General features: G+C 38.0%; 1 protein-coding gene, 3 long non-coding RNA genes and 2 other non-coding genes across 6 annotated transcripts; 3 read left to right on the top strand and 3 right to left on the bottom strand.

The window, feature by feature from the left end:
- Positions 1-199: 199 nt before the first annotated feature.
- LOC124350086 (cuticle protein 18.6-like) lies at positions 200-1,094 on the top strand. Its single transcript, XM_046801098.1, has 3 exons — positions 200-314; positions 408-563; positions 640-1,094. The coding sequence occupies exons 1-3, from the start codon at positions 309-311 to the stop codon at positions 979-981; spliced, it is 504 nt and encodes a 167-aa protein (XP_046657054.1). The 5' UTR covers positions 200-308; the 3' UTR covers positions 982-1,094.
- Positions 1,095-1,761: 667 nt separating this feature from the next.
- On the top strand, positions 1,762-2,499 carry LOC124350438. Its single transcript, XR_006920957.1, has 4 exons — positions 1,762-1,787; positions 1,846-2,014; positions 2,093-2,243; positions 2,305-2,499. It is a non-coding gene; the product is annotated as an uncharacterized LOC124350438 (long non-coding RNA).
- A 1,567-nt stretch (positions 2,500-4,066) lies between these two features.
- LOC124350325 lies at positions 4,067-4,790 on the bottom strand. Its single transcript, XR_006920776.1, has 2 exons — positions 4,688-4,790; positions 4,067-4,253 (listed from the first exon to the last, which is right to left on the bottom strand). It is a non-coding gene; the product is annotated as an uncharacterized LOC124350325 (long non-coding RNA).
- Positions 4,791-6,466: 1,676 nt separating this feature from the next.
- Positions 6,467-6,538, bottom strand: Trnap-ugg. The gene has a single exon. It is a non-coding gene; the product is annotated as a tRNA-Pro (tRNA).
- Positions 6,539-6,813: 275 nt separating this feature from the next.
- Positions 6,814-6,885, bottom strand: Trnap-cgg. Its single transcript has one exon. It is a non-coding gene; the product is annotated as a tRNA-Pro (tRNA).
- Positions 6,886-8,284: 1,399 nt separating this feature from the next.
- Positions 8,285-9,020, top strand: LOC124350236. Its single transcript, XR_006920518.1, has 3 exons — positions 8,285-8,387; positions 8,496-8,648; positions 8,742-9,020. It is a non-coding gene; the product is annotated as an uncharacterized LOC124350236 (long non-coding RNA).
- The last annotated feature ends 6,930 nt before the right edge of the window (positions 9,021-15,950 follow it).

Genomic DNA, 15,950 nt, shown 5'->3' with positions numbered 1-15,950 from the left:
TATCCGTTATGATTATAATCTTACGTACATGATAGGGAAACTCCCGTCTATTTTTGGATGTTGCCCTTCTACTATCCTACAAGTGAAATTTTGACTAAATAAATCTGGACGAGTGACCTATAGTGGAAGAATTTGCCTTGCGCAATTTTTTAAAAATTGCTTTCCCTTTCTCAATTGCCTCTTGCGTGACCGACTATTCCAAAATTGCAAACATGTTCCACTACTTGAGGAGTATAAAAAGTCCCGAACATCGATCGTAAAATTCATCAGTTAACAAACTGTCTCAATCCTACTACCAACTCTTCAACATGCAGGTAAATCGTCATATTAGTGAATATCTACAGTTTAACCATTTCGGTTAAAATTTATTTTGTTTAAACTAATTGGATTTAAATCATTTGATTTAGTTCTTCATCTTCGCCGCCCTCGTCTCCGTAGCCGTTGCCTCATCGGTTTACAACACAGCTCCGTCTTATGCTGCTCCAGCTTACAAGGCTCCGGCGTATTCAGCACCTGCTTACTCTGCCCCAGCTTATTCTTCACCTTCTTACGAAACCCAATACGTAAGTTCAATTTCATGTGAAATCAAATCAATTGAATTCGTCTTAGTTGATTAAATTACTGTCTTATTTCATATAGGCCGCCCAGCCCTACAGCTTTGACTGGGCTGTTAAGGAAGCTGGATCCTATAACGACTATTCTCATTCTGCCGATCTCGATTATTCTCATTCCGAGAGTAGCGATGGTAAAGTGACCACCGGAACTTACCGTGTTGTTCTCCCCGATGGCCGCACCCAGATCGTCAACTACAGAGCCGACAGCTACGGATACACCGCTGATGTCAAATACGAAGGTGATGCCAAGTACCCCGAATACAAAGCTGCCTCCTACAACGCACCGTCCTATTCTGCCCCCCGTGCCTACGCTTCTCCAGTTTACAAGGCTCCTGCTGCTCCTGTCTATGCTGCTCCTTCCTACTAGGTTTCCGAGCGCTTAAAAAGACATGTATTTGAAATAATTTATGATTATTGGAATAATTATTATGCAGTTGATGCGTAGTGTAGCGTAATTCAAAATAAAAGAAATTTTCAAGACTTTTGTTAATTTTTCACTAAAAGCATTCGACTGTTTTCTTTAGATTGAGTGATTTGAACCTCATCGCCTTTTCTTCTAACATTATTGAATAAGACCAGTAAATGTGTGAAAGTGAAATAATTCATCTCGTTAAGTTAGAATCATGAAGCTGTCTCGAAAGGTAACTATGGCACGCCGAATCCATCACCAAAAAAAGTTTTGCCACTACGACATCTAGCGGTCAAATATAGAACTACATGCAAAATTCCCTTTTCTTGTCCCAAAGACCAAAGTGTCAACGTTAAGCTAGCTTCGTAATTACAATGAATTCATAGGTAAACTCTATTGATTTCGTCTGTATCTTGTCGGTGATGTGTTCTATTCCGTGTACATGTTGGATAACCTTAATGTTTTTCATCAACTTACAGTCAGAGGAAACGTGAAAGTCGTGTAGCCTACCGGCTATCGTCAACTATTTTGTTCAAACTCATTGTATTTCTACTGAATGTGTCATCGAAATGATGCAGGTAAAAACCAACACTAGCTTTATTTCGTGCTAAAACATATATTCTTTTCATGTTTCATTAGATTTAATCTTAATTATTGGCTGTTTCTATTGAACTTGCTAGATCACCGATCCTAGCATGGACTCTCATTCCATCTTCTCGAGAATCTTTGATAACTGATTGGTGGTTTCATGTGTAAGTTCACTTGTCATGTTACTGAACTTTATTAATTGCAGTCTAATATGAATTTTTGTTTTATTTACAGGTTTCTAAATTGGCATGACTGACTTTATGAGAAGTTATTTCCTTTTAAGAAAAAGGACTTACAGTCAACAAGATTCCTTGTTTGCTAACCCGTTATTGGCTGCTACCCTTAATCTCCGTTTGTCAACAAGAAAAAAGAGGTTAAATATTGTGATCATGCTATCATCATTGTAAGTTGTGTTTACATTGAATTTAGAGAAGTTGTCATACTAATAGCAATTTTAATGATTGTTTGTTTTCCTAATTAGATGTTGCTTATAAGACCAAATGTGGGGCATCTGGTTATCCCTCCAAAATAAGGCAATGACCACACGTTGAACGCGGATCATTCGTTCTGTCATCGAACTTGACTCATTCCATCTTCTGGATTGCTTAGGAAAGCTGATTGGTGTTACCTGTGTAACTTCATTGTATTGTCACTGAATTAATATTTTGTTTACATTTTGTTTCTTTATTTAAGCATTTAGGTAATGACCGAGAAAAGGCGGCCTACATGAACATAATTTAAGCGGCCAGCATCATTCGACTACCCAATCGGCTTCTACTACCCTGCCCTCAACATAGCACGGAGTTTTACCCTTTAGATTTTTGGCTGTTCGCGATGTGTAATGGCGTTTCCTTGGACGAGATGATGATTTTGGCGAGAAAAATATTGCTTGAGTACATACTTAAAACTGTTTAATTATTCTTTTACTTGTTTTAAAATATATGAATATATTTTTTTATTTACAGGTTCTAACCTTCGGGTTCCTCAATTTGCATGACAGACTTTATGAAATGAATTGTTCTTTCAAGAAAGTCAACAAGGTCCCTAGTTTGCTAACCCAATGGCTGCTACCCTTGAATCTCTCTATTAAGCTCCTTACACAGTCCCTCTTGATTTGAGGTATTGCTTTTTGTCGCTACAATCTTATTGAAAATTATTGTCATCCAACTAAATGGTCATTCTGCTTACAGGGTAATCCTTCGCTACTGATCATGGACTCCATTGGTGAAACTGAAAACCGACGAGAGAATGCTGTAATCCAAGACTGATAAATTGTGTAGTTAGATTAAATTACAAGTGCATTTCTGGGCTCCCTTCTATTCTGTGGCCCCGTTTCCCTAACTAACCACTAACCAACGCCCGCCGGTGGTCACTCACCCGCTGTGAAACCAGGAGGAGGGGAGGGCTCTGGTCGAACGGGGACTTGGAAGGCGCATGATCTGAGGCTCATGAGTCTAACCCGGAAGCCTAGTATGACTAATCGCTCCCCAGTAAAACTTGCCTCGCACTCTTCTCTCCTCTTCCATTTCCAGGTAATCTCCCTGGATCTACGCCGACACTGCATGTGCGAGTTTTAGCAAGCAATCCGCCACCCAATTTAACAAAAAGTTATAGTTTGTTTTCACGGAAATTGCGTCAGACGGTTAAAAAATTTCTAGTTCAAAAATCTCATGTAGAAATTAGCATCTAGTCTACTGGTGCAAATTGCGATTCTTTAAGCTTGATTAATTTAGGTGATGTGTTAAAAGCTATTGTGGGTAGCTAGAAAATTGAACTAATTCGCTTTCTCAGAATATTTTGAAGAGAGATCACAAGAAAATCCAAAAACAACAAAGTGATCTAAAACCAAAATATTCAGAAAAAGTGGATTAGTTCAATTTTTTAGCTACCCACAATAGCTTTTAACACATCACCTAAATTAATCAATTTGTTAACCGTCTGACACAATTTCCGTGAAAACATACTATCACTTTTTGTCAAATTGGGTGGCGGAATGTTTTCTAAAAAGCCTCGCACAAAAAAAATTGTTTTGAACCGGACGCTCTGTTTAATGACATGTTTATTTTGCATGTGTTCAGAATAAATTTTACACAATTTTTATATAATGACAAATTTTTAATTTAAATATTAATATGAATATAGATGTACAAGAATTGTGTGAATTTGATGTTGGAGATTGTGTGGTTTTAGGAATGGATGTGGGATTTATAATGTTGGTGCTTATGGGGTTTGAGGAATGGATGTGTAAGTGTAAGTGGGGAAGGTGTAGGTTAACAACAGATTTCATCACCTTTCACCAAGTACTGCATATTCATTAAAAATATACCTTACTTCTTTTAGTAAATCATAGCCAAATACCCCACCCCAACTTCCTCCTCATTCCCCCATCCTGGACCCTGGACATGTTTATTATTTGTTTGACATAAACCTCCCCATATTACTATTTTTTTTGTTCCTTCTCAATATATAAAGGTAAACTGCAAAGACACAAGTAGCAATTAAACACAATATTGGATGTCACTTCTGCAGCACAAAACCAGCACCTTGGATGCACAAGGAACAGCAACTTGATGCAGATATCTTTCACCACCATTGGCTGCAACAACACGCCACAACAACACCACTGCTAAGTAAACATGAACCTATAATCGAAGTAAAATTAATCTTCAGCATAGTTGGAAATGCTATATGAAATTTTAAAAAAATATGCTACATTTCACTTCAAATATTCAACCCAAATATTATATGGCAACATTATCTTATACCTATCGTGGAAACTTAAATTAATAAATTTACATGAAACTAGATGACTCATTTAAGATTTAAAAAATACAAATTCATTTAAATTTTAAAGGATACTCTCAAGTGGAACAAATAAACAAAACTTCTTTCAGAATCTGCCTTTCTTGCATACAACAAACTCCCCTTTAAATAATCCATAACAGAACACAACCCTGAACGGCCTGAAGGAAATAGCTGTTGACTTAACGAAATCCCAAAATGTTAAAACTAACCAATGAATGCAAAGCTTAATCACATTTTAATTGTAAAATCTATAACTGGATAAGATTGTCACCTTCAAATAGTGTATGTGTTCATGATGTTCACAGCAAAGGTAAATGCGACTTCCATGCAGCCTGCACGATTGGATGGCTTAAATTCCTTTTATTAAGAGGTGCTTGCAATCAAACATTACAAATTTTATAATCCACATATATTTCAATCATTTTAATTGTTAATTTTACCATTGTAAAAGCAGAATGTTACTCAGCTTCTTGACGTGGTCGACAGCATGGTGGCTTGGTTTCCAAGTCTTTCAGCCTCAAAATTCGTCTACAAATAAAAAATGAAATTAAACACTTTCAGGCCACTTTCAATGTACATGCAATAGAATTTAATCGAAACCAAGAATAATAGCAAGCTCACGAACCGCCAACCCGAACCAACTAAAACCCATCACATTCTAAGAAATGTCTTACAAGTGGCAATCCAGCTAATTAAGCCAACATCAAAATTCAAAACCATAAAAAAATAAAAAGGTCTAAAAATGGCGACTCTTTCTCTCAGAAGTCAGAACCTCGTGATTCAACGATTCATCTAACCATGAACCAAGAAGGTAGTAGGGGGCATTAAAGGGCTAGCGGCTAGCCTACGCCCAACAACTGAAGACAAACCTGGCCACAAGATGTCATCTCTCAGCCAACAACTTTTTTTTAAATATTACGACTAAATCCATCAAGGGAACTTCACACTTTGATGGGTGGACCAATTTACCAAATTCGTCAATCACCTCAGTCAGACTCTGAAAAGAGCGACTGATTTGGAAGTGGAGGACACGGAACCAACTGCAATTTACTTTGATTTCATCTTCGCTCAACGCCTTCTAGAGGTGAGCAGCTTCGCCGTTGCTACTCTTGTCCACCATCTTTGCTCAATTTTAGATTACAAGTAATTCTTATCCTGCGTGTCAGGCACACGAAATAGCGTTAACGGGATGAATTCTTCCTGCAATGTTTTTTGGTGGCATGACAAAATTTACGTTGACGAAGAATTCTTCGATGATTTTTTCAGTATTGCAAACAAACAAGAAAAGTGTATAATTAAAGTAACTGAAACAGTGAAACTGTTTGTTTTTTACCGCTGAAAACAATCTAAGCCATCGTAGCGTTGTAAACAACAAATGTTTAAAAAAAAATTACAAGCAGAAAAAAAAATTTAAAACTTTACACTCACATTGTTGAAGATTGCAACCGCAGTTTCTTTTGAGACGTCATTCCAGTTGATTTCTCCAGAACCAGAATAAACAAAGAACAGAAAACCAACAGTAGTGACATCTAGCGTCGCAATTTCGCAGTTGGTTACGATAAATAGCGACATCTGACGTAACAGAAAGTGATCACTTTTACCTGATGGTAATCATCACACCAGTTTCTAAACGAGTGAGTCCATAATTCTAATTCGTGTGACCGACTAACGGACACGAATTTTCCTCAAAATGTTAAAAATTAAAAAAGAAAATTGCTCATAATAATTTTGGGCCATTAGGGGTGATAGCTGGTCAGTTAGTTATTATTACTTATGAGCAAAACTTTTAACGGCACAAGATGAGAATGAGGTATCATGCACTTCATCTTTTTGGTTTCGTTGTCTTTAAGTGCTAGGTAACTACTGTAAGAACATCTTCTGTTGGAAAATGCAGTGTCCTAAATGATATTCAAAGCGTATCGAGGTTCCTTAAAAATGAGCAGCTTAGCATGACGAATATTTTAAATTTAAATAAAGTTATTCCGCGATACAATTAATCACAACTGAGGAAAGTGAATCTATTGAAACTGAATCAAAAATTAATATTATCGGGCTCAACCGGGATTTGAACCCGGGACCTCTCGCACCCAAAGCGAGAATCATACCCCTAGACCATTGAGCCGATGAAAAAGGAAACTAATTTTACATAATTAAAATACTCAGTAAAACATTTAAAACCCAAATTACTTTGCACACGGCTTAATGATTACCTTTCTTTTTTTGAACAATGACAACTTTAAGTTTCCCTGACGCTTACATTTTAAATTGTGAGATCATATTTGCACATGGTTTGACTACCTTTGGAGTATTTGGATGGAATCGATTAGAAAATATAATTAAACCAAACGCTAAAATATGTGGTTTACAGGTGTTGAATAATTAAAAGAAAAACTAGCAGGGCTCGACCGGGAATTGAACCCGGGACCTCTCGCACCCGAAGCGAGAATCATACCCCTAGACCATCGAGCCATATCTTAAAAGCTTGGTAACATAAATAATATAATAAACTGTTATAAAACGAAGTTTTTACATACCTTAATGTTAATCGAAACAAGTTGCAGTGGGTGGACACTGCTGCTTGACAGAGATAGAATGCTGGGTAAATCAGAATGCACACATCGGAGTCTTCATGAAATGTAAGAGTCCTTCCGGCTGAGAGCAGAAACGATTGAAGGCTGAGTGAAGGCCAGTTGTTGAAGTGTGAATGCCAGCAGGCCGCCCAAGTAGACTGCGACAGCAAGTCCGCGATGACGGGAATGTATAACGACTCAACTCTCCGTCAAATACGGGTCACAGTTGAAAATTGTTGCCGGAGCCGACGGCGTATCTTAAAAATTTGCAATAGTCCTGGTTCGAATTATTAAGCATAATCACGGGATCGATCAGAATTTGCATGATGTTTGAACGTTTTGCGTTCATGCATAAGATCATGGCGCTCTTGCATTGCACGCATATTAGGCCTATATGATTTGGTGAATGAGTCCTGTTTGGGACACGCTTTTATCATAACGACTCGCAACCTACAAGTAAAAAAAGGTAGCATGACAACTTTATCGTCTAGAATTCTCAAATTTGTGTAACTCTTTTTCTCGAAACCAACTGATTAAGAATTAACGACAATGCATAGCGATACGTACCTCAGATTTGCGATGCTAATCATTTTGTTAGAATGCTCTGCAACCAAGACCAGAATTCATTCGTGCGGGGCTCTCCTATAGGAACATGTGGCGAAATTCATTACTCTGAAGAAGTTGTCGATTCACAATGCAAAATAACTTGGCGAGCGTGTGGAATAATTTACTGGTTGACAAAATGATAAAACTACTGTGTGACTAAAAAATAACTACTGTGTGTGGTAAAAAATGGAAGTAGTTACAAACAAGTTTAAACCAGCAGATTTGCCTTACCTCCCCTCGTTTTGTTGCAGCATTTCCATAAATAATAAAGAGCCCAGAAAATGCCATGATTACTAAGCAGTGGAAAACTGCTCCTTATTGAAAAGGGGCTTGACAAGTCCGACGAAGTCAGTTACTGTAAAAGGAAAAAAATATCTTGAGCTTTACCCATTCTATTCAAGGGATATAAAATTTAAAAAATAAAATTATCTATCTAATCTGATTTACGACGGAATTATGATTCTGAAAGAGGATTAATAAGCGGTCAGATTATCAGGCAATTTAATTATGAGCCTTTCGAGCTAGGCAGCTATTTCTGAGGGAACATAAACGAGTTTCTTAACTCTTGTTTGTCGTACAAGCAAATATGCGCAATGCGTCAAAGGTCCAGGAACTTTTATTGCGCATTTCACTTACGTATAGCTTTAGTTGTCCTAGAGAATTTAAAAATAGCAGTCCTTAATCCCAAAACGTTGCACCACGCCCACGATAACATAATTATATAAATAGGGTCCTAAACGAACTATTGCATACATACCACACTTTCCTTTTGCTTCCTGTGTAAGTCTCGTCAAGGTAAGCCAATCGCTTAAATTAAATACAAAATTCTTTCATCGTATAAAAAAAACAAGGTTTGATGGGAATTTTGTAGCAAGTATCCTATCATATTTCTTTTGTTAATAGGATGACTTCAAAAATGAAAATCACGTTACCGTTAGCTTTCATTTTGTTCGCTGTATTCATGGCTGCAATGCCAGGATCTCTTGGAGCTCCTGAAGGAACCTGCCCAGAAACTGATGTCACAACAGTTTACTTGCCGGACGATGCGCGCTGCGAGTATGAACAAATGTCAAATTAACATTATTTAGCACTCACTTAATTAATTACTAATAATGAGATGTACTGTATGTCACCATTGTAACCTTTCAGGTGGTTTTACATCTGCTCTAACGGCAATCCAGTGCGCCAATCGTGTCCACCCGGAATGGATTGGAACAGATCCTACAACATCTGCGATTATCCTGGTAATGCAAATTGCCCCTTCAATTAGTCGTCGTCTCCTCGTCGTACAAGAATTCCGCTGGGCGTAATCAAAAAGAGGTTTCAGAATCATCGTTAATCATATTAATTTGCAATAATAAATCAGAAGAACAAGAATGCCATGCCATGAAATTATAGGAACAATTAAATTTCTATGGCTGCCGTTAAGAAAAATTAATAAATAAAAAAACATTGTAACCTTAGTCTATACTGAAAATATTTCTTCGACGAAAAAAAAGCTTTAATTAATTGGTATGATTTTTTTTTTTAAATATGGAACCGCCTAATGGCTTTGTTGTGCAATAAAACGTTTAAATAACGGAATTTGATTACAATCTATTTCTGTTTGCTAATAAATATTGAATGGTGTGTAAGAAATAAGAGTAAGAGAATGCTTAAGTCAAACGCTTAAGGACAACTTATAGCTATTTCGGATAAAAATGTAGGTTACACAACCCGGGGATTCCCATTTGTTTTTTAATCTCAGATGGTGAACTCATCGGTACTACGCAGGAGCAACGGGAGCTTTCACAAAGCAAACTAAATTTGACTGCCACACCGTAATCTAAAACCGTTTAGATACAAAGTGTACTTTTGTGCTCTGTAGCTTTATGCAGTTTGCTCTGGAAATACAAACATGCGCTTGACCTTTAAAAGAGATCTGATAAAAATAAATCGAGCATAATATCGCCTACTTCTGTCGTCATGCGAGGGATTCAACATTGTAAATGTTTTTAAATAAACACAAGTGTGGGATGGAATTATGATAAGGATCATATATAAATTGGGACTGAATAGTCAATCGAGTTACTCACTGAAGCTCCAATCCAACAGGTAGGTCTAAACATGTCTCTTATTGATCTTGATACTATAATGCTAACTGTAATAATTATGTTATTTTTTTAAATCGATGCTGAAGTATCCGGTCGCATCAAGCAAAAGAACTTTTTAACTATGAAAAGCACATCACTACCTTTGGTTTTCTTGGCCGTGCTGATTGCGGTTAGTCTGCCAGGATCGACTGCGGTTCCTGTAGGAACTTGTCCGTATCCGGATGGACCGAATCCAGTTTACTTGACAGACTCTGTTAGATGCGAGTATGTAGCCTACAAATATTGAAAATTATGCGATAACCAAATTCTGATTTTGATTTCCTTCAAACCTTAGTGTGTTTTATGAATGCAGCAACGGGTATGCCAATGAAAAGATTTGCCCCAACAACCCTTACGCAAATCCGCCCGCAAATTTGCACTGGAACAAAGCCTTGAGCGTCTGCGATTTCCCACAAAACGCTAATTGCCTTCTATAATAAACAATAGAGAAATTGGTTTTTTGTACTGTATTATGTTAGACTGTGGGACGCTTTCGTTCACTGTAAAACGTATTTTAAGCAAAACCAAAGTATGGGAACTGTACTAAAAAAATTCTAAACGTTTTAAGTGCTTTAATACAATTTAACCGGTAGCTACAAAACATTCTGAAAACGTTAAGTAGGATCGGCATATTTGGTAAATGACGAATAACAACTTGAAAAATTAAGATATGAGACGGAAAGATAAAAGCTACGTATTTTAGCCATCCACATTTTTAGACCGTGATGTCGAATTATCCATGGTACCTTGGTAATTAACCAGCTTCTGATGACAGCCCTATCAGCTATCATGACGCCGTAAATTTAAGGGGAAAAAAAATGTGTAATGAGCATACACAGCTCATACATGTAAATTGACGAGTAAACTGGAAAGACAAGAACAGGCTCTAACTCCTTCTTGTCTGCCCTCCTTTAAACGAGAGACCGGAACCATCCACGCCCAGATTTAATTGGGATGTTCACGTATGTTTCCCTTCCCCTATTCGAGTATAAATACTCGTGGTTTTGGTACTTGAAGTCAGAGTTCTCTCAGCTCTCCTTCAAGCTCCAGCTCCAGTTCCAGAAACGTAAGACCAACCTCTTAGACTCTTCTTGTTTGTACCCATATGCATTGTACTAGAAGTTGAATACAATATTAGCAATTGAAGGACTCTACAATTGGAGGTCCCAACGAGACTGAACGCTTTAGTTAAGAAATTAGATTAAGTCAGTCATTGTTGGTAGACTTTAAAAAGTGGAGACTTCTTGCTATCTGTGTTCTTCTCGGTACTGACGTATACCGGTGTTGCGATAATAGAAAGTATATTTGGAAAAGTCGAAACGCACCACCCTATTGGAGGTAAGCGGATGCCTGATACTCTGAGTACTACTGAGACTACTCTCAACTCCTTCTTTACCACCCTCTATCCTGTTCTATCCAACGACAACCCACCTTCCACACACCCAACATTAGAGACCGCCAACCCTTCACCTTCACAAACTACACTCCTATCAAGCCCCGAAATAATTGCTGCCCGTAATACCTTTTTAACGAATTGGAAGGCATCAGTAGAGATTGAATCTTCTTACTTGGCTGAAATAACTAAACCCCACCAAACATCCTCCGTACGTAAACTAGCGTCACAACTAGAAGAAGAACGAAAGAAAGCGCATAAAGCAACGAATAACACTATAAACCTATACGTCTATCGTCTATCGTTAAGGATAAACTTGAATCCACCGTTACCCCAGAAACCATAAGGGAAACCACAAAATCCCTGAAAAATTATATTAAGTTTCTCACAGGAGACGAAAATAGCGTAGATCCCTTAGTACAACAGTTGCAAATCGTTCACGGTAAACAGCGCGAATTCACCACCGAATTAACTACAGTATTACAACGGGAAGCACTTTTACAACAGGCAGGACTTCGGAAAGTTAATACTGAACTAATCAAAGAAAAGGAAAAGGCAGATAAAAAGTGGAAAGCCGCTGAGGAAAAACTTAAAGAAAACAGAGACGAACTTAATAAATTAGATCAAGTAAGAAAAGATAATTCTACAAATTTAAAACTTTTAGACGACTCTCAGAGACACGTAGAAACATTACAAAAATACATACAGGATACCGCGATCCATAACGCAGACTGTGAAAAATTAACAACTGACCTCGAAGCTCAGAAAACACAACTTGAACAACAGCTCAGAGCTGCGATAGAAAACAGTGAACAACTTAAAAAAGCTTTAGACCTCAATCAGAAACACGTTTCCGCAGTAGAAACAAATAGTATAGAAGCAAACAGTACCCTTGAGACCGAAAAAACAGAACTAGAAACTCGTTTGACCGCCTCCCAGAAACATAACGAGACACTCGACAGTGAACTCGCTAAATTAAAACTTGAAGTCCAATCAGCTAAACAGGTTATCACCCAAACAACTGAGACCAAAGAGAAACTCCATAATAATTACGTTGCCGCTACATTTCAAAATAGAAAATACGAAACAGAAATAAAAGATCTACGTGATAAACAGGAAACTTTAGAAAATACAATAGTCAACCTCGAATTTCGGATTCAGGACCTAAAGGAAAGAGAAAAAGCTTATTACGAAGCAGAAGACCAATACGAAAGGAACTTTCAGGACATCGCAAATAAAACTTTTGAAACAACCAAATTCCTAGACGAACTCCAAAACTTTACGGGAAGAGATTCTCTTGATAAATCTCTACATACAGAACTTGAAACAGAAAAAACAGATACAATAACAAATCTCCAGGAAATAATAGATAACCTCATTGCGCAGAATAATAGTCAGGCAACAACCATTTTTCAACTGCAAAAACACAACACAATACTAAAGAAAAACCGCAGAGTCAGTATCTCAAACATGGGAGTAGGAACCGGAGCAGGTCACAACGGTGACGACGACGCAAGTACATCAAAAACCACTTTTACATCACGATTAAGCAAAACTTTACTTACCGCCCCCGATGCGACCATCATGGACAACGTAACAAAACCAATAGTAAAAGTTTTAGGCGAATTATTTTCTCGGGAAGATAAGAAATCTATACCAACATTCAAAGGCAAAAGTACGGACAAACTCATTACTGAATGGCTTAAGGCTGCAGAACACGTAGCGCGGAATAATGATTGGGATGACGACCAAAAGATCCGTTTCTTTTCAGATCGCCTTAAGGGGGAAGCCCTCGAATGGCATGATAATTACGCAGAAGAGCAGGGGGACGATTTAAATTACGACGATTGGAGATATGAAATCATTGAACGGTTCCAAGATTCTTTCGACATAGCAGCCCTTAGAAAGAAATTTAATAAACTAAAACAAAAACCAGAAGAAAATTGTAGAGCATTTGTGTCAAGGCTCACTAGTCTCTACGACAGCATAGAAGGAAAGATGGAAAAATTAGACGCTAACAACAAAACCGAAGTAGAAGATGCGCTACATAGTGTCGTAAAAAAGATGAGGGACGATATTAAAATTAAGACGCTATTGCAAGGACTATTGCCAAAAATAAAAGCCGAGTTATATTTGCGAATGCCAGAGGATTTTAACGATTTTGATCAATTGTGCAAACAATTGTTCATTTCCGAACAAATTTTACAAAATAAAGAGAATAACGAAGACAAGGAAATTTCAGCGGTAATTGCGGGTATTACACACCATGAGAAGCAACAAGACGATGCATTGACCCAACAAAAAACTGAAATCGACCTAATCAAGCAACAATTGGCTGATTTAGGAGCCATTACTAAAAGACGACACTCCTCACAGGAAAATATCGCGACTATCAGCGCAGTGGATCGTTTTGATTCCAGGAGAACAACTTCCTTGGACCGCCGTCCAAGACAGGAGGACGCACGAGTCCACTTCGACAGACCCAGGACAGAAGGATCTCCCCGACCACAAGGAAACCGAGACTCCAGTTACAGCCGAAGCAGGGACACAAGCTACTCCCGTAGCAGGGATCAGAGCCCATCGAGTAACAGGGAGCGCAGTGATTCGCGTGATAACGGACGATCTTATTCAAGGTTTAGAGATCCAAGATATAATAATAATAGATACAGGGAACCCCGCTATAATAACAACAGATTTAGGGAACAACGCCAATATAATAACTATAATCCCAGATTTACAAATAGGCCATTCCGGCCCCGACAGGGATACGGTGGACAACGAAACGAATATAATAACACACCAAGAGAGTGGCCTACCGTACAGAATAATAACGCATATAGCGGAAGCGTAAACCCCAGTAACAACCAACGACTAGGTCAGAGAGATATAGTTTGTCATAAGTGCAACAAACGAGGACACATCGCGCGGGAATGTTGGACCGACATGGCCCGCATCAACCGCCAATACCGTCAGAATTAAACAATTGGGAAAACGTAGCAATTAACTCACTCCTAACTCTCCATAACTTGACCCCGCCCGCCCAACATATTATACCACCCCTTCTTAGAATCCCAATTTTAATCTTTGATATTAATGCCAAAGGATTGATAGACACCGGCGCTGCCGCCAGTCTTCTTTCTTCTGAACTTTTATTCAAACTACGAGATAAAAACATAAGAAAATCGCTTAATAATGATAATTCACCCATCTTTAAAACAGTGTCAGGACAGGCTTTGCGAACTTTCGGAAAATTTGAGTTCCCGATTACAATCAATAAAGATCATACTTTTCTTCATTACTTCTACGTAATAGAAGCTTTGCAGGAAGATTGCATCCTTGGAATAGATTTTCTTTCTCACCACAACGTAAAAGTAAACGCTAAAAATAGGGAAATCCATTACGACCATGCGCAAAACCAGCAAATGCTAAGAACTGTCTGTCCCATATATAGCTTGACTATTGGCGAAAGTCAGCATGAGATACCACTAACACCACATTGTGAAGTAACCAACAACTTACCGGAATTATCGTTCATTAGACGACCTTTTGAACTTTGCAATGCCCAAGATTCGCTTGATAGAGCACTTGCGGGTACTAAAAAATATATTTCCTATCAAAAAGATTTAATAACATCACAGCCAGAAAATACCAAGATCATGTTTCACAAACCTGACATAGAAGGAAACAGAGCTGTATTAGGTCCAATCAACGCACAAAACGAAAACGCAGTTTCGTCCACAAACCCAATACCGAAACCAAAACCAGTAACTGTCGCGATTAGTAAAATACGGAATTCCATCGATAGAGCATTAACAAATCGTAGAGCAGAAGTTTCAAAATTGCGATGCTTCGAAATCCCATACCCTGTACCAGTTAGAAAACCAATTGTAGGAATAAACAAAGCTGACGTAGAAAATAATTTAGCTAGCATTGACGATGCCCCACTAACTGGAAAAGACTACCTTAACCTAAAACCTTTCCAACAGTTCCAAATTAACAACACACTGTCACCAAAACCGGTAGAAAAAGTTGAATTTGACCTCACACACCTAAACAAACAAGAAACAGCGGTCGTACTTGACTTACTTACGAAACATGGGCAACTCTTTTCGGATAAAGATTCAGAATTGGGACTGGCAATCGGTGTAAAACATTACATCAATACAGGAAACAATGCCCCTGTAAGCATGCGACAGCGACGTACACCCGAAGCACTACGTCCACAAGTTTGGAAACAACTACGTAGCATGCTAGATAATAACATCATACGGATTAGTTCAAGCCCGTACGCAGCAGCTATTGTAATGACTTTGAAAAAAGACGGCAGCCTACGCCTATGCATCGATTACAGATGGCTCAATAAAATCACGATCAAAGATAAATTCCCACTACCACGCATAGACGACACCATTGATGCTTTATACGGAGCTCGTTATTTCTCCACTCTAGACTTAATCAGTGGATATTGGCAAATAGAGATCAATGAGGCAGACAAACACAAAACGGCTTTTATTTGCGAATTAGGACTATTTGAATTTAATCGAATGCCGTTCGGATTAACAAACGCACCAAGTACGTTCCAAAGAGCAATGAATGACATTTTTAGAGAAGTATTATACAAATATGTCGTAGTATACCTGGATGACATTATTGTATATAGTAAAACATTTGAAGAACACCTTGGACATTTAGCAAAAGTATTCTGCATATTAAAAACGGCAGGAATACGACTAAAACGGATCAAATGCGAATTTTTTAAACAAGAAATCGAATATTTAGGATACATCATTTCAAGAAGAGGCATAACACCAATTTATAAGAAAATTGAAGCTA

Source organism: Daphnia pulicaria, chromosome 7 (genome assembly GCF_021234035.1).
Source record: "Daphnia pulicaria isolate SC F1-1A chromosome 7, SC_F0-13Bv2, whole genome shotgun sequence".
In the NCBI taxonomy this organism is placed as follows: Eukaryota; Metazoa; Arthropoda; class Branchiopoda; order Diplostraca; family Daphniidae; genus Daphnia; species Daphnia pulicaria.
This window is presented reverse-complemented; position numbering and strand designations above follow the sequence as displayed.

Bases quoted from the DNA above. Each gene is read 5' to 3' on its own strand.
- LOC124350086 (XM_046801098.1), top strand. The intron at 564-639 runs GTAAGTTCAATT...TATTTCATATAG, and splicing joins CTTCTTACGAAACCCAATAC to GCCGCCCAGCCCTACAGCTT.